This window comes from Macrotis lagotis, chromosome X, assembly GCF_037893015.1.
Source record: "Macrotis lagotis isolate mMagLag1 chromosome X, bilby.v1.9.chrom.fasta, whole genome shotgun sequence".
In the NCBI taxonomy this organism is placed as follows: domain Eukaryota; kingdom Metazoa; phylum Chordata; class Mammalia; order Peramelemorphia; family Peramelidae; genus Macrotis; species Macrotis lagotis.
The window spans coordinates 175,873,825-175,893,202 of NC_133666.1; the positions used below are offsets into that span (position 1 = coordinate 175,873,825).

Sequence of the window (19,378 nt, forward strand, 5' to 3'; positions counted from 1 at the left end):
TTGGTTTTTCTTGTGTGAATTGTTAGACTAAATTCTTTGGAGTTATTATAGACTTTTTCCACAGAAAGTTTATCAATGTCTAATGATGATGATGATGATGACAATAAGCATTTATACAACACTTTAAGGTTTGGTGCATTGTCTTATTTGATTCTCATGACCACTCTGGGGCTGGTGCTATATGACAAAACTGATCCAGAGTTTAAATGTCTTTTCTAGAAATATAGCTAATAACATCTGAGGTCAGAGATAAACTGACTCCAAGTTCAGTGCTCTATATAGTACACTACTTGATAGAACAAGATGAAGTCATCTGGCAAAGAAGAGAATCTGGAAGACCTCATCATCTACAGCAGTGGTTTTTAACCTTTTTTTGTATACCATGAACTCCTCTTGGTCATGTGGTGAAGTTTATGTACCCCTTTTCAGAAAATAATTTTTAAATGCATAAAATTACATAGGATTACAAGGGAAACCAATTACACTGAAATATGGTTATCATAATATAAATAATCCAAGTTAATAGACCCAAGATTAAGATCCCCTGATCTATAGGAATCATGTTTCAACTTGGACACTGACCTGGGCTTCCTCCAAGATAGTGGAATGCACTTTGGGTGAGTAGGAAAAAAGGAAGGAAAGAAGCATTTATTAAATGCCTACTATGCGCCAGATATTGTACCAAGCACTTGACAAATATTGTCTCATTTGACTCTCATAACAACTTGGGGGGGTGCTATTATTATTATCATCATTTTACAGTTGGGAAACAGAGGCAGAAAGATATTAAATGACTTGTCCAGGGTTGCAGAGCTAGAAAGTGTCTGAAGTTGGATTGAATTCAGGTCTTTCTCTAAGCCCAGGTTCTATCCACTGTGCCACCTTTCTAGTCTTATCATCCAACTTGCCCAATGTAGGGCTTGAACCCATGACCCTTAGATTACGAGTCTCATGCTCTAACTATCTGTAAGGTCTACAGAGTCATTGTGCTGACCATTGTTCTAGGCCTGTGAAACCTGGAAAGTCTACTAGCACCATGCCAGGAAACTGAATTGCTTTCATTTAAATTGTCTTAGGAAGATTCAGATGATCACCTGAAAGAGTAATATACCAACAATGAGGTCCTTTCTCAAGCTAAACTGTCAAGTATTCAAATGTTACTACAGAGAATACAACTATGATGGGCTGGTCAAGTTGTTAAAATGTCAAACTCACACTTAACAAAAATCATTTATATGGAACTCAGGGCCCCCAGAACATTTCTCTTAAGAACTTGGAAATGGATTGTACAGCATAGGAGACACTGCTACAGGATTGCCCAGCATGGTGTGCCCTCATTAGAGAGGGTGAGGCACTCTATGAACAAGGCAAAATTGAAGCAGCTCAAAGGAAATGTGAGCTGTGTCAAGTTTAGAGTAAACACCCAGGTGTTCATATGGACAATGTGTGCCTGACTTGTGATTCTGAGCTCACATCTGTCTGATTAGCTACAGTCAGACATTCTGTCTCTAACATAGTGATGTCATTTTGGTCTTTGACAATGAAGGACAAGAATCAACCAACTACAGCAATATCAATTATTTAAAATGACAGAATTAAAATGCAACCAAAGTGAACAACAAATATGTGTGTGGCTGAAATTCAGGAATCATCTGACAGAGAACTTAATAAAATTTAATAAAGAAGCTCAATATGGTTTTCAGGTAACTAAGATTGAATGTTATGAGTTAGCCTAGAGACTGTAGAAGCATATGAGCATGCCCATTGCTATTACAGAATGAATCATATCTCCTCTGCTACTTATAATCTCAGAGTTGACTAGGACACTAAGGGTTCAGGGCTTTGCCCAGAGACATATAGCCAGCATGTTTCGGAAGTGATCTTCATTATTCCAAGTTTTTCTGACTCTCAAGGTAGTCCTTTATTCACCATTCCAGTCTACCTCCCATATTCTTGAAAAAACTAACTGAATTGATGTCAATAAATGGGATTTTTTTTTAAAGAACCATTTAAAACTTACTTGGTAGCACAATGAATAGAATACTGCATCTGAAGCAGGAAAACAAAGTTAAATCCAGTCTCTCAGCTCCTTTTATTAGCTGTGTGACCCTGGACAAGTTATTTTACCTCCCCCAGTCTCAGTTTCTTCATCTGTAAAATGGTGATGAGAATAACAACTACCTGTGCCAGGGCTGCTATGAGGATGAAATGAGATAATATCTATAAAACACTTTGCAAACTATAAAACACTATGTAAATTTTAGCTACTACTAAACTGGTTTCATATTCTCTCAAACTCCACTAACTCAAAGAGCTTTCTTGAGTAAGAAAAAGGATAATTAATCTCTAATCTGAATAAGTCTTTTAAGGATTTAAAAAATAACTATACAAAGGTATTGGAACTAGACTTATAGTTTTACTAGTATGGGGATGCCCCAGTGAAGAAATTTTGTCTATTAATACTTATTGTCTTGTTCTTAGGCAGTTATGTGTCAGAGGTAGAATTTGAACTCAGTACTTCTGACTTCAAGACTTGTTATCTATTCACTTATCTCTAAAAACATTTCAAGTTCTGGAGCCTCAGTTATTAATGTCCCTGACTTTCTCTACCTTCAGATTCTAGTTACCTCCAAAGGAATACTTTACTAATAGTTATTATGATCATAATAACAGTAAGTAGTTCAAAGGCTATTTCTTCTAGGACGCCTTCCTTGATATTTCTCACTCTCCCCTCAAAAAAAAAAGCCCAGGAAGGTGTTAAGTACTCCATGTTTTCAGTGAGCTTAGCATAAAGCTTTCAAATGTCACTCAATTATAGTTCGTGTTTTTAATGCAATTCAACAAGCAATTATTTAGCAACTATTATGTGCCAAGAACTTTGCTAGGTAATGAGGCAAAATTTAAAATAGTAGTTGTCTCTCAAAAACTTATATTCCACTAGAGGGAGAGAATATCTTTGCAATTAAGTAAATCAGAGGAGAGGGGAAGCATACTAACAACTGAGAGGATTAGAAAAGATGTTTGCAAGAGGTAGTATTTGAGTTAAGCCTTAAAAGGAGGTAGGAATTCCTTTAGATGGCAGAAAGGAGGATAAATGGGCATGGAGATGGTCTTTGTAAAGCATGAAAGCTGAAGATGGAATGTTTATATAGAAATTAGCAAATTTATATAGAAATTAGCAGGATATAAGCTCTTTAATGGGAAGAATCAAATTTTTCAGTTTCATTTTCTCCAAAGCACTTAGCACAGTGCCTTATTTTAATACGATACCTAGTAAGTGTATGTTGAATTCAGCATTTCTACTTCTTTACAATAAAACCTTGCTGATTCAAACAACTAATTAAGAGTACAATTTAAAATAATATACTTAATACAATAAGAAACTTCATCAGGTTGTTCCATTGGGCATAAATATACAAGTTTCAATTTTATTATAATGCTAAATAGAAGAAATTTTCAGATTTTGTTTGGTTTGGAATTCAGCTCCAAGTTAATCATTAACATAACAAGGTTTAGAACTGAAAGGACATCTTAAGAGATCATTTAATTCAACATGCTTATTTTAGAGATGAGTAAACTATGGTTTAGGAGTTAAGTGATTTATGTAAGTGATATATACCCAGATGGTAGATGATTTGAACAGAAGTCCTCAGATTCTAAATGCATTGTTTTCACTACACAAGACAGAGATGAAAGAAAATTGTGACTTGGGTGTTGAGACTGCCAAAATTTTAGTTTCTTATTATGAGAATAAAGAATTGGTCTGCTTTGGCTTTTTCCTGAAACACCTTAATGCAAAATCTTCAAAAAATGAAGAATATTCTTCATATCTCATGAAAAAAATTAATGTAAGTAAATGTGAGCTACTAAAAAGGTTTCTATAGTCCACTTTGTGATGCAAAAAATCTCAAATTTTTATGACAGCTCCAATGAATGTAAGGACACTTGCTAACAGTGAAAGATCATTATTTTCAGGAGCGAGAAAACCACATGGAATATGGTTACTTAAAAGTTTTGATTTTCCAAATAATTTTCCAGAAGGTCAGCTATGTTAAATTTTTGAAGAGATCCTGTAAGGGTATGCATACTCAATTCTACCTTACTGAGAAAGAGGCAAATAACCGACTGGGTAACACCAGGGATATTTTTCAAAAAAGCAAATTTCAATGCTACTATTGTAACAAGGTAATGATTGGAACAATTCTTAAAGAAAAATCTTCTCAGAGCAGGATGTAAATTTAATGGGAGAAAGAAGACTGGTTCTGAGGCTACTAAAAAAAATCAGGTTCTGATTAGTTGAATCAGCAGCAATTGGAAAGAAGTGGGGGGTGGGTTGGAAGATGATGTTTGGGATATTCAGAAAAAAAAGAATCAACTGGATTTTTCATCAGACTATTATGGTAAGAGAACAAGAATTAAAGATTTCTTAGATTATGAACCTGGGTATCAGGAAGAATGATTAGTATTATGAAGTAGTTCAGATTATGGGGGAAGAAGGGAAAGAAAAGATAAGCAAAGCTCATATTTACATAGTGTTTTTCATTTTAGTAAATGCTACAATTACTGTGGTATTGAACTTTCTCATTTGCAAGAAATTTGACAGCTATCATTTAGATAACGGGGCAAGCAACTTCAGAAGCTTGGTTCTAATTTGGCTCTGGGGACTGTTTAAGTCGTCTTCATGTCATCATGTCTCTCACACTCCAAATCACCAACAGTGCACTCAAGACTTGGCTCTGAAATTTGCTTAGTGTATGTCATTCCACATGCTTAGTGTCTGGCACATAATAAATAGATACTTAATAAATGCTTGTTGATTGATTCCACTCTTCATAATGTGGAGTATAACAATCGCCATCTGATCTATCCTCTGAAATTCAATTCTGCTAAATTTCTAAGACTGCTTGTGGGTAATAGGTGGAGTGTTTAGAGAAGATATCTTCTTGGTCTCTTTTAACTCACAGTAGAAGGGGGGGATAAGACAGAGATACAGATAACTATAATAAATAATTGTACATAATAGTTGCATTAGTTATTTTGACTTTTAGAGTTAAAGTTCAAGTGGCAATATTAAATATGCTTGATCTCAATTTCTGATTGGTTTTAATGTATTACCAATAACCTTAACGCATTTGACTGCAGTCAAACTCTCCTTAATTTTGAATTTGCAAATAAACATTTCAAAGTAACATCACAAATGAACTTCAAAGAAAAATAATTTCACTTTTGAATAAGAATCATTTTTGTGATAGAAATAAAATCTACTCCCAATTAGATTTCCATATATTTAATTTTTTGTGAGGAAAAATACCCACAAAGCATAGATATTACCATTTGTTATTGCTAAGTGGAAATGTCATACTGCTCTCTTCCCTCTCTCCCAATTTTCAAATAAGATAAATATAAACGTGTAACAATAGGAACAAATAACTTTTTGAAGTCAGTATGAATACAGCATACATATAAATATGGAATGGATTAGAAAAACCACATGAACTTACTTCATAATGCTCGTAATCACCAAGGTCAAATTTTTCAAAATTAAGGAAGCCATACTGAACTGCCTAAAATTAAAAAAAAATTTAATAGGCAAATAATTACAGATCTATTCCTGTTATGGCAAATTTAAGCATTCTCAACAAATGCATATTATATTGTATTAAACATAACTTAAATTAAGTGAGCTTATAGCTCCCTGAAATGCCTTCTTCATAAAGAATCTTTGTTAGGACATTATGTATTTATTACAGGAATGAAAAGTGGACCTATGATTTGATCCTTAAAAGAAATTCCAAGGTGAGGAAGAAGGTATACCTGCTAATGTACATCAACATCTTCTCTGAAAGCTTTTAGAGAGTTGTCAAGAGAAGAGACTAAATAAAGGTCACACAACAGCCAGTGAGTCAGTCATGATTTGACATCAGTTATTTCTGGCTTTAAGGCTAATTCTCTAACCGCTGCACCAACCTGCCTATCAAACTTACTCAGAATTTATTATACTACAACAATGCCTAACTGCCTCTATTTTTATTATATGTATCTGATCTATATTTTCATTTTAAAAATTTGTGCCATTAATGTAAATCTGGTTAGCCACCACTTCAGATTGATTCTAATCTAACAAGACCATGTGTATTAACAATACCCTTACGTGCTTTAAAAAAATTACTGGGAAATTTAACCTTCAGTAATACTCCTTAACATTCCTTTGAATGAAATTTATAGACGGTGAAAGAAACATCTGATGCAATTCTATATATTTTATAAATGCCTTCATTTAAAATAAATTCAAATTAGGAAACCAAATGTTCTGCATACTAAAAAGTAATATTATAAATTGCACTAATATAAAAACAGGAAAATGTACTATTCTTTATGTAGGTAAATATCCTGTCCTTTAATCTCTCCTTGAATCACAGCCAAATACACTACTATTGTGAAGTAAGAAAACTAGTATTTATTTTATAGAAAGAGGATGAGTTAAATATCCCCAGCACTGATTTTTTTCCCAAACTGACTAGATTAGCACTCACTGCACTTACATAAGAATTTCTAACCAATATATAGGATTTATAAAGGTGCAACCTAAATAAGCAGGGATTCTTAACTTGTTTGTGTCATGAACTCTTGGCACTATTTTAAATGCGCAAAATAAAATATCTAGGTAATTAATTTTAAAGAAATTCAGTTATCGAAATAGTTTACAATTCCAAGTTCAGAGGAATCAGGTTAATAAGATCTCTTGAATATAAAGCAATTTTGAGAGTCAAAAATAAAATATACATATATCTTCACTTCTTCCTCCCCCACCGACAATGAATTCTACTACTGTGCAAAAAGCTCAGATTCTGATACCAAATCTTTGTCAAATTCCTTCTCAGTAATTTAGTAAATGTAAGTATCTTTAATGTATAGAATTGATTTGCTCCAGAAGTTGACCAAAATTTGCTTCTTAGACAGGTAAACTTGAAACATTTGCTGCCTTGGCTGCTCTAACAGAAGCAGCAATCCCTCTAGTGTGTTGGCGTGTGCCAAGAATTGTAAATTCTTTCTGCTGTCTGCAGCTGCAATTAGTTGAAAACATATTCTCTGGCTTTTCTTCCAATGCTATTTTAAATAGCCTTTTGTTTCAAGCTAAGGACAGATCAAGATATTCCCTAGTATATAGGAGGGATTTCTGGAATAATGGATAAACTTCAGGCAATATTGAAGTAACAAGTCACAGGATTTGACAGTTCTATAAAATTATATAAGGATTATTTTCTCATCAAAGGGGAAAAAACTCATTTCTATATCTTATAAAGTTGCTGTTTTTTGCAACAGGGACAAATAAGCCACAGTCAATTAATTATGAAAATGTAAAAAATATAAATAATATTCTAATTATTAAGATGTCATATAAGTACTAACATAACTTATTTTAATAGGGATTTCTTTTCAACTTGTTGAACCTGATGGCCCTTGAATTACAAGTTCAACAAGTTGACTATATATGCCAAAATCAATGGAAATTTATAAAGAACTGAGTCATATTAAAAGTTTGAGTATCTAAATTTTTCTGTTGTACTAGAATTTAATTATATGGGATAGTGTGTGAAAATAATAGGACTCTGGGGGCGGCTAGGTGGCACAGTGGATAAAGCACCGGCCCTGGAGTCAGGAGTACCTGGGTTCAAATCCGGTCTCAGACATTTAATAATTACCTAGCTGTGTGGCCTTGGGCAAGCCACTTAACCCCATTGGCCTTTCAAAAACCTAAAAAAAAATAATAATAGGACTTTGAGCTGGGGGCTTGAAAGAGAGAGAGAGAGAGAGAGAGAGAGAGAGAGAGAGAGAGAGAGAGAAAGAGAGTTTGTGTGTGTGTGTGTGTGTGTGCTTGTATTTATTGTTATTCAAACATACTTCTTAAACACCTGTGGTTTTGTTATTGTTCGAAAATACTTCCTAAATACCTATACAAATTGTACAATGAAGTACATTCCTTGAAAAGTTAAAACCATATAACAGAATAATTGTAAGTAACAATAAGAATCACTTGTTATTTGTTTACAGATTTTTAAAAGGAGAGTTCTTTAACTTTGACAATATCATACCAACAGTAGCTATCTTATTTTACTTGAACTAAGTGAGCAGACAGGTAGACAGAAACAAAGGAACTCCACTAGCCCATTATGAAGCATATTCATTGTTGTTACATTCAAAAGTGCTTGATGTCTGTGGATGCATTTGGAAAAAAGACCCACCAGTTCTCTATGCTCTCCTGAATATAACACAGTATTTTCTTCTCCTGAGGTCTAATATGAAGTTTATAGCAGCAGTCTTTCCTGAAACTGTAGACATTCTGTCTTGCCTCTTGGGGACTATAACAGACAGATAGATGAGGAAATCAGTGGGCAGTGGAGGTAACTGGCACTTCCAGTCTTTGCATTCTTTTGTATGGAGTACTGGTAGTTGACATCTTTCACTAAATCCTGATTTAAGGAGTCTCTGGCTACATTTCTACTTCTTAAACTTCTGAAATGAACTAATTTAATTGACCTTTTCTTACATTGCTGTAGTAATTGAATAGATTATTCTTCCATCTGAATTCCTCAAATTTTCATTACACTCACATATCACAATTTTTTCAGTCATTTCACAATTGTTGAGCACATATATTATTTCCAGGTTTTTATTATAAATAGTACAATTAATATTTTTAGGATATAAACTTAATACTGAGATTCATAAGTCAAAGGGGATAACTTAGAAACAGTTAAAAAATTTTGTTGGTTTTGGTATTTTTGTAATAGTATTAGACTTTAATGGTATTTGTATAATAGCATTAGATTTTTAAAAAGTCATAGAAAAATGAGAAAAGGCAAACAATATAACAATCTGCCTTCTAATTGTGACACATTTAATAAGTTTTATACTGTTAAGAAAGTAATTACAAAATATCAATTTCTTTCTCAAATGCAAAAAAGGCCTTTTATCAAACTCTTTTTAACACCTGAAACTTCATTACTTAAAAAAATATTCCAGGGGGCAGCGAAATGGTGCAGTGAATAGAGTACCGGCCCTGGAGTCAGGAGGATCTGAATTTAAATCTTGCCTCAGACACATAATGGCCTAGCTGTGTGACCTTGGGAAAGTCACTTAATCCTGTTGCCTTAAATTTTTTTTTAAAAATTACAGTTCCCTATTAGCATCACTAGTACAAAACTGCCAAACCCCTAACCAATACTTCTTCTAGGATCATATCTGAAGTTCTGGACTGGGCCAAGGTTTCATAAAAATTTTGCACAACTTCACCTCTCAGGTGCCAAAATGCACAGTTGACAAAATTGGGTGGACAATGGAGCAAACTGGTACATATAAGTTCCTGTTTTCTTTCCATATGTAACATTGGTGGTTTATCTATTATAAATGAGCTTTGCAGAGTTAGATATGGAAAAAAAAGGCATTTGGATCAAATGGCTCCATTATGGAATCCTTTTAAATTGAGGATATCATGAAATAACTATGATATAAAAACAGAAGGCATCAATAAGGACATTCATATTTAAGTAACACTAAAATTAAAATCAAAATGGAAATTCTACCTCTACATTCATTCCCTGCCCCCATTCCAATTACCATATAATACATAATATTTCTCAGAAATTAGAATACATGTGAAATCACAGCAACATCTCAAAAGAAACACTAATTATTAGTCCAGTTCCTGATAATGCGAGACTAGACTTTTCTATATTGAGGCTTTAATATTCTAATAATAGCCCTTCAAAGAGCATCCTTTGATTTACTTACCTTATATACTGCCTGAAAACAGTCGAGTAGTGTTATGTAGAAAGTGCAATTACCATAGGAAGCATCCCTGAAATTCCACAAATATTTGAATCATTATCTCAGTTTTCATAAATATAACTATTATTTTATAGTTCCATCTAGAGATGGTTGAATCAAGCAAGAGTTCCTTGAAAAAAAGATCAATGTAAATAAAAATTTCATTCATTTAATCATCAAATATGTACAATATTTAACTTAATTCTAATTACTGAGCTCTCAAGTACATCCCCTTCCTTCAAATAATTTCCATGTATCACTTTTATCTTTTATATCTACTAGATTTTTAAAAGAGTCAACTTTTTTTTATATCAACCATATATCATCTCAAAAGAAATTAAGACACCCATATTGGGACGTGTGTGTGTGTTTGTGTGTGTGTGTGTGTGTGTGTGTGTGTGTGTGTGTGTGTGAATGTTGACAAGAAACAATATATGAGGATGGGCAGGAAGGAGAGATTTAAAAAAAAATAAAACTTTCATGAATGATCCAAAGTAATTTCAAGTTACGCTGATATCCCTTAGGCTCCACTGTACTATGTGTTTTGATCCTAAAATGTTTAGGAAAATTTCTAGAAACTTCTTTTCCTTTTCTTCAAAGAAAGGATGACAATTACTACTAGCACATGATTTGTACTACAGATCAATGTGTTTTTCTCTCTTAATTTATAGATGCCAAAATAGTATGATTTTAAAATAGAGCGCTATTTTAAAACTAAATATATAAATCATTACACATCTTTTTTTCAGAACTCTATACTGTTCATGAAACAAGGTGTTTACAAAATGTATTTTAGGTTCAAGCTAAAGGAGAATAATTATCTCATGATAGTAGGCCTACTTAAGATTCAATCAGAACATAACATCAGAAAAAATATTTTCTCTAATCATTCAGAAGATTATGCATATAATATAGCATCTCTGCCAACTTAAGAGAACTAAATTACAAAAAAAATGCTTAATTTGCTTAAAATAGATTTAAATAAAAGTCACTAATTCAATTTGTATGCCCAACAGAACAGAAGAATTCATAGTGTTATCAATCCTGCACACAAAAAGGCACAAAAATTTGTACTAGATTCAAATTGCATACTCCTTACTTAAAAAAACTAAACATTGTATCAAATTAAATTTTTATTCTTGTTCCCAGACTTAGGGTTGAAGATTTTCAAGGATATTTTAGATAATTTATTAATGAATAGATAATGAAAAGTACACTTGTTAAGTTGTTTTGGTTATTGCTGTTTGATTTGATTAGACTGAGGTATTTCTCCTTCAAAAAGAAAAATGCATAAAGGATGTCAGGGATTGGGGCAGCTAGGTGGTGCAGTGGATAGAGCATGGGCCCTGGAGTCAGGAGTAGCTGAGTTCAAAACTGGCCTCAGACACTTAATGATACCTAGCTGTGTGGCCTTGGGCAAGCCACTTAACCCCATTTGCCTTGCAAAAACCTAAAAACATAAAAAAAAAGAATGTCAGGGATTATTAAAAACTTGAGATGAAAGGGGATTAGATATAGTTATTTTTTTACCACCACAAGATATCAAATTTGGTTTTGAATGTTGGATTTTCTGATTTTGAAGATTCTCTCATAGAATTATATTAATTATTATATTAATTTCTAATCATTTAATCATAATTCCCTTCTGCCCTTCCACATCACCCCCCCCAAAAAAGATATACTACTATTTACTTTTGTAAAACCAAGCTCACAGATTAAACATAAAATAGAATACTATATAAAAGCAATGTCATAACTGTTCCAAAGCCTTTTCTACAAAAGCTATAGAAATCAATAATGTCTAACAGTATACAAGTCAGGACCTATAATTATAATTGTCATTCTATGAAGTGCTTCTCTTTATGGATTTGGGAATAAATTATATATTTTAAAATTTTTATTAAGTAGGAGGTAAACCATGGAGAATATAGACTGAAAGAAGGGAAATTTTCTATCCTGTGAAATCATAAAGAGAATTTTAATTCATAATTGAATTTAGAGATAAACTTAATGGTACGGAACTGTGTTTTAAGAAGGGAAGTCCTCTGCCAATAAATAGAGGGTATGAAGTGATAATGACTGTGAGTTTTCTCACAGCTTAAAAAAAATACTTCAAATTATGCCTTTGTGATTGATTTCTCTATAAATTATGTATTTTATGACTTTAATTCATTAAATACCAAAAAATGAAAAGATTTAATATAGTTATATATAACTAAATAACTATTAGTAGTAAAGAATGTTCCTCTAAATCATTAGATAAATAATATTGGATAAACTGATGGGGGCTCTGAGATTAATTTATTGTAATTTGATTAATGAGAAAATAAAAAACTCCTGGATATTCCTAAATCAGTGGTTCTTTAATTTTTTTGTGCATCATGGTCTCTGGTGAAGCCTTTGGATCCCTTATCAGAATATTTTAAAATGAATAAAATAAAAAAAAATAGGATTACAAGAGAGATTAATTACATTGAAATCCATTTTAATAATATTTTGAAAAATAAGCAAATCCATGGTCCCCAGTTTAGCAACAGTGCAGAGGAGTTTGGAATGACAGGGTTAAATATGGTCAGTCAAGGATTAGGCCAAGGAACAATCGACTAGTGGGAATGGTGGACCAATGGAACTCTATTATATATGGAGTTCAGAGATTTAATTGATGTTATTATCAATCCAACAATTACCTCCTTTCTGTTAATTATTATCAGCAAGAATAAGGCACACTGGTAATATTATCTTGAGGTCGAAACTGTATGTACATGGAGATTATCAATGATTTTTGCATGTAAGCTAATCAAAATAGTTCTCTAGATTTATTTTTCAAATCAAAATGAAATTCTAAATCATAAAATTATAATGTTATATAGCTACCTCCACAAATTAAGTGAAAAATATAATAAAATGTCCTACATTTAGACTTGAATAATTTAGAATTTGTGATAACATTGTCTGTACTGTGACAAGGTTTGTCTTCTTACTATTTATAGAATAAAGGTTACTAAATTTTTAAATTTAATTTAAACCTACTAATCTTAATAGTATTTAAAAAAACAAGGGAGGTACATTTAGACTGTCAGAAAGCAAAACTATTTTGAAGGACATTATCTACACCTTTGTAAGAACTTCAAGTCACATATTAGATAGAAGACAGCATAGTCCTATAACAATGGAATAAGAATTGACTCAAATCACAGAACTGGAGCTGGATTCCATCTCTGATGCACTGTTTGCTTGATGCTGGGCAAGTCATTTAATCTTTCTGAGCCTCCTTTTTCTCATCTATAAAATGGGGTTAATAAAACCTGTAGTTTCTATCTTGACAGTTGTGAGGTTTAAATGAGACAACTTATTTAAATCATTTTAAAGTACTAAGTTTATATGGGGTATTTTATTAAAGTTTAAAATGATATCAAGATATTTGGAACACTGTAGAAAAATGTCAATTATTATGAATTAGTAATACTTTCTCAACCATCAGGAATGAAGTCTGGAAGGAATATTAAGGGGGGGGAAATAATGCCACTGGAACCATATACTTCACTTCTCAGTTCAAAGACTTTAGAGGGGAATTTAGATGAGGTAAAATTAACAAACTTGGAAGAAATTATTGGAAGATAGCTTAGAAATTCACCAAAGCAAATTAACAGGTCTTGAAATCTTCTCACTGTATCAATATATGTTCTTCAGCTGTTTTTAAATACTATAGGACTTGCAAACTCATTTGGTGTTTTCTTGACAAAGATTTTGGGGTGGTTTGTCATTTCCTTCTCTAGGTCATTTTACAGATGAGGAAACTGAAGCAAACAGAGTAAAGTGATTTACACAGGGTCACACAGCTAGTAAATGAAGCCAGATTTGAACTCAAGAAAATGAGTCTTCTAGATCTGGTATTTTATCCACTGCAACACAGGCTGCCATGTATTTATAGAACAGCATTAAAAAAAATCGCTATCTCATTAGGAACAATGAAACCATAGGGGCAGTTAAAAAAAAGAATAGAATATTAGAACTGGAAAGGAGTTTGGAGATCATCTAATTCATCTCAAGGTCACTACAAAATATCAAGAAAAGGTTAAATTATATTAGCATACAATTTCCTATTAACTATGATTTTTAAAATGATTCTTTAAAGTAGAAAAAATTAAGTTACTGAAAAAAATCGCATTAGTGGAAGATTCCATTCTTAAACAGGAAGAGGTAGGAAGAGCAGTATAAAGGCATATGCAAACTGTTATCTGCAAATAACAAGTCCATTCCTCAAAGATCTAATAGGACCTACAATTTCAAAAAGTTTCCTAGATTTAGAAGTACTTAAAAGAAACAACAAAGTAATTTCTTTTGTAATACTTTCCCATTTGGATCTGATCCTCCTTCCAATTAATTCAGACTAAAGAGATTTATACTTCACTTTAGAGAAATTACTTTCTTGGTGGCTGTGACGAAAGAGATTCAAATTACCCAAGAAAACTGAATTTTTCTAAACAGTTCTTTTCTTGAACATAATGCCTGAGTACTCAGTTTTCCTGGGACACTATTAGGGGAAAGACACAATTTTCTTACTCTGTACCAAATAATTCTTCTTTTATTTGATTTTCATTAGTTATATTTTTTGTCAATCCCAAACCGTGTTTCACAGGCCTTTAGCAAGTCATATATTTATTTGTTCATTTTCCAGGAGCCATAGATGGCTCCTAATGAAATCCATTATCACAAATACCATTGTAAAGAAGAGTAATGTATAAAACAACAACAGTGCTCTTGTTAATCAGATTAAAGGCTCCTGTTGATAAATGATATAAAAAAACTATTCTGCTACTTTTTTGGGCAACAGCCTCCCTCCTAAATGACATTATCCATAGCCTTTATGTTCTTTGCAACATAGGAAGGGGGAGGAATAAAGTTAATCTTTGTACAATATCTCACTTAGGTCTCAATTCCTCTCTCATCCCTTCCCAGTTTGGACTCTGCAATCCATGATATTTTTTCCTATTGGCTTGATAATTCAATACAAACCAAGTAAGTCTGTGCTATACTGTCTCCAATTCCAGCAGATTAGGAATTTCATGTCTAGAAATGTTATAAAACTCCATTGCAAAAGAACAGATGCGCTTATAATGGTCACAAATTTAAGAAACCATGGCCAACTTAGTTATGAGTCTTTCTATTAGTGATACTGGTTCCTTGGAGGACAGATATACAATCAGTTGCAGGGTCCTATTCAAAGCCTTTCCAGCTAGATAGGACCTCCTAAAGCAGGAGTTCTTAACCTTTCTATGTCATGGATCCTATCCTTTGGGGAGTTTCATGAAATCCATGGAACCAAATGCAGAAGTTTTTTTTTAATGCTGTATTGAAGGATATGCTAAATATCATTTAGAAAGTAATGAAAATGGAAATATAGCATTTTTTTTCCTATCACAGTTCTGGATACTCTGAAATCCATACATGAACTCCTTTGAGTTTTCTTTGTACTCCAGTTTAAGAACTTCTGTGGAAGAGTTGATGCTACATGGGTACAGCCCTCAGGTATTCAATTTATCTCAATGCCTCAATGAGGCAGTGCAGAATGAGAAGAAACTAAGCTAATAATATATACGGGATAGATACTTTAAAAGCAGATGCTTCATTTTAAAAATTTCTCTCAGTACTTCGCATCTAAATGAAATGATTATTTTGTACAAAATTGTACCAAATAGCTAAGATATTAACCAGGTATTTTGCTAAAATAAAAAACAGCCAAATTTTAGTATACCAATAAACAAATTAAAAGGGATAGTTCTTTTTAAAATTAATTTTCTATAAAGCTACCTAAGTTCTTTATTATAGTTACATATGGCACTAGTAGAAGGAGCCTATTAAATTCTGCTCAGTTTTATACTAACTTCTTTGAACTTAAGCTAATGTAATTTATATGTAAGGAAGACATTATTTATATAGTCCATCTAAAGAATGTATGATTCAATAGTTTTTCCAGTAGCAGCCAATGCATTAATAACACATCCTACTTAATCCCTTCCCTTCTTTCTTCTTAACATGAAACACATAAATTGGAGACCACCTTTCCATGTGTCGGGCAAATTTTTTCAGCGATGGTTACTGTATGTGGTAAAACTAAGAGACTAACATAAGAATAAAATCTATAATTTGTCTTTAATAAGTTCTCTGTGCACAATAACTTCAGCTCAGCTGCTTCAACAAGCCTTCTTTCCCATTAGAGACTGCTCCTTTGCACATGAATAATAAAATAACATACCTCCATGTATATTTACCAGCTCCTTTCTTAAAAGTATTTTTTGATGTTCTATGGATGAAGGATGAGAACACAAGGTCCATAGAAGGAACTGATTCAAAACTAAAGTTCTCACATTTACTAATGATCAATCTTGGTCCTGGAGCAGTGATAAGATGACATATTTCTCTACTTTTCTTGAAACAGCTGTGGAATACTGTACATACTTTTGGATGTGGTTGCTGTGCTGCATGATTTCATTTGCATTTTAAAAAATTTGTCATAATGAAAAGTATGCAAGAAAAAGGAAGGTAAAGATAGAAAATGAGGTAGATCTAGAACTGAACATTAAATAAAAGTTTAAGGTAATAATGATTCCAAAAATTCTCATACTCACCTGAAAGGGACATAGGATATGTTTCCAAACAATAGCATCCTATAAGTATCTTCTGGAGATTTCTCCAAATGTATTATCTAGGTTTCAAAGGGGGGAAAAACTATAAGGTAATTTACTCATAAATCTCATAATACTCATTTACTCATAAATTCTCATAATACTCATAAAGAACTAGTCACTATAGTCACTAGCCATTATAATTGATATTTCTGAAAAGAACAAATGAAATATTGTTCAGTTTCTTTAAAAAAAAATGAAGTCTGCCATCCTGTGCCTAAGACAGATTGTTTAAATATAAAGTGGAAATAATACAAATCCTTTGTTAATTAGTTAAAACATTTTATTTTTCCCTAAAATGCACACATATGCCTATATTCTAGAACATTTTAGGAATAGACAAATTGTCAAAGTTTTGACTAACACAAGATGGGGAAATAGCTATTTCCCCATCTAAACACCATGACAGATGTAATTATACTGTGATACACATATAAGCAACAACAACCCTTCTCACTAGCATTGCCTAAATTAATGCCATAAATTATTCAATAATGAGATATAGTCCACTTTTATTTATTATATTTTTTAAAATGCTTCAACACTAATTGAAGTTGTGATGGGCTTAAAAGTCATCTGCACTTAATTTTGAAGAGACAAACCAATTTGGATGAAGGTAAAATTTAATAACACATATTTGACTAAGCTCAAGAGTTGAGGAAAGAAAAAAGACAATCTCAAGGTATAAATTCTTCAATTTAATGAAAGAAAATCAATTATCTCGGCTCTAAAATGCATTTTAGATAATACACAGGAAAATCTGCATTAAAACACAAAGTATTGTGTCAATATTACAAAATTTCTCACCATAAAGGTTTAAAATTATTCCCCTCCTGACAATTTTCCATAGCTCAAGAAAATCATTTTTAAATTAGTTATCCTGGTTAAAAAGAGAACTCTAAAACATAGGTCTAAAACCAAAACTGCTGGGTTTGTAAGTTGTAAATTAAGATTAAAAATATGTGCAGTATGCTAACAAAAATAGAAAAATGTGTTTAATTCTTTATTATGACACCACTGACATAAATGACATTTGCAGGAAAATCATGTAATCTCAATAAAACCATTTCTATTTCATAGACTAATCATATAAATTTTTTAAAGGTCAATTTAGGTTAGCAAATGTCTTTCATTCCTTTTAAATATATGAAACTGCCAGAAAAGGAATCAAGTTTTTGACACTAAAGTCTCTGACACTGTCAAATGTTTCAACATCAGAAAGATATAATTTTATCAGTAGAGATGTCATTAAAAAAAAGCATTTCTATCTGCTTTGCACCCTAAGTACCACAGGACCTTCCATATAGGCTGTTAGTTTTACCCCCTTCTCTCTCTTTGTGCTCCAACTCCAGATGTTAAAACAGGAAAAACATTATAGGCAGGAAGATATTAGGTATAAAGACTTGTCTATGTCCTGTATCTCTTTACTAACTGGGAAAATGTTTCTTAATTAAATTGCTAGGAACAATTGCCACAAATCACTAAGAAAACCTACAACTGCTAACTCTACATGCTAACTCTACCAATGTTTTTCAGTAGAGCTACCAGCCCAATAGGAGACTTTACATCCAGTGATATATAGCATTCTTCTCTCTTGCAAGATTATACTTTCAGTTGAACAGACATTGTCTTAGTTCTCAGTACCATATACTGAGGGTTTTGGACATAGTAGGTATTCAACAGTATCTGTGGATAATACTGCAAAAATCTTATTTATACTTATAAATGAAATTAAAAAATTGTAGAAATCTGAGTATATCATTTCATTCAGTACAAGCACAAAATCCCACATGTAGAAATTGCTTTGGCCCTAGATGTTTGTATGATGCCAAAAAGGTGGCTACCTAGATGATTCATAATTGGGATATTCAAAACTCATACTCTTAAAAATTTATAAGCAGCAGCGAAGAGAGCGGGAGATAGAGGTTTATGACCAGGGGAACACCATGGTCTTCTCCAATCCATTCATTTTATAGATAAAGACCTCTATTTCCAGGTTTGGAGAGCTTATGAATGAAGAAGCAGAATCATGATTTGAAAACAAATTCATTCCTCTTTCCATTACACCACTTGCCCATTAGTATGACCTTGATCAGTTAACAGCTAAAAAATCAAAAAGCACTTATTTAGATCTTGTTATGTGATAGTCAACTTGTCAAGTGTTGGGGAGTATATACTCTAAAAGGAGTTCTTAACTAATATATATATATAATGTATATACATACATATATATGCTTGCATAGGTAATATATACATGTCTCTATACATATATGCATGGATTTATATTTGACAATTGTATTTCAATATAATGCTTTCCTTGGTGATATTATATTATTTTGTACATTTAAAATATTATTCTAAGAAGTCCATAAGCTTCAACAGAGTCTGAAAGGAATCTAAAAGACACAAAAAAGGTTTAGAAATGTTATACTAAAAGTTTTAGATGAGTAAGGGGGAACCCAGTGACAGTCTTTAACATTGTCTGAGAAGTCTCCCTACTTAAACTCAAGAGGAAAAGTATTTGTAAAGCTGTCTGGTCAACAAGATTTTTTTTCAAACCATAAGAACTTATACAAACTATACAAATTTAATGAGTATGTATTTTGCAACAGTGAAGAATATATCTACACCATTAAAACTTGGAATCTTGAAGCATTCCAGCAAAAATTTGAGGTGATCCCAAGACATTCTCAGATGAAAATTTTAGAAGCAATTCAGAGGTATAGGACTGGGATCTGGGAGACAAAAATTAACTAAAGATTTAGAACTGGTAGTCTCCTACTAAGAAGTGACAGTAGAAGCATAAGATTAGATGAGTAAGAATAGACAGAAAAAAGAGCAGAGGACTGAGACACAAATTTGAA

At 32.3% G+C, this 19,378-nt stretch overlaps 1 protein-coding gene across 8 annotated transcripts in view; it reads right to left on the reverse strand.

Annotated features, from left to right (window-relative positions):
* The window catches only part of CDC14B (cell division cycle 14B), a 145,830-nt gene that overhangs the window by 28,230 nt on the left and 98,222 nt on the right, over positions 1-19,378 (reverse strand). For all 8 annotated transcript variants that reach the window (XM_074201436.1, XM_074201438.1, XM_074201432.1 and 5 more), the window contains 3 exons: positions 16,458-16,534; positions 9,793-9,859; positions 5,502-5,564 (listed from right to left, as the gene is read on the reverse strand). In XM_074201436.1, the coding sequence (XP_074057537.1) occupies positions 5,502-5,564; positions 9,793-9,859; positions 16,458-16,534 (207 nt within the window). The remainder of the gene's footprint in view (positions 1-5,501; positions 5,565-9,792; positions 9,860-16,457; positions 16,535-19,378) is intronic.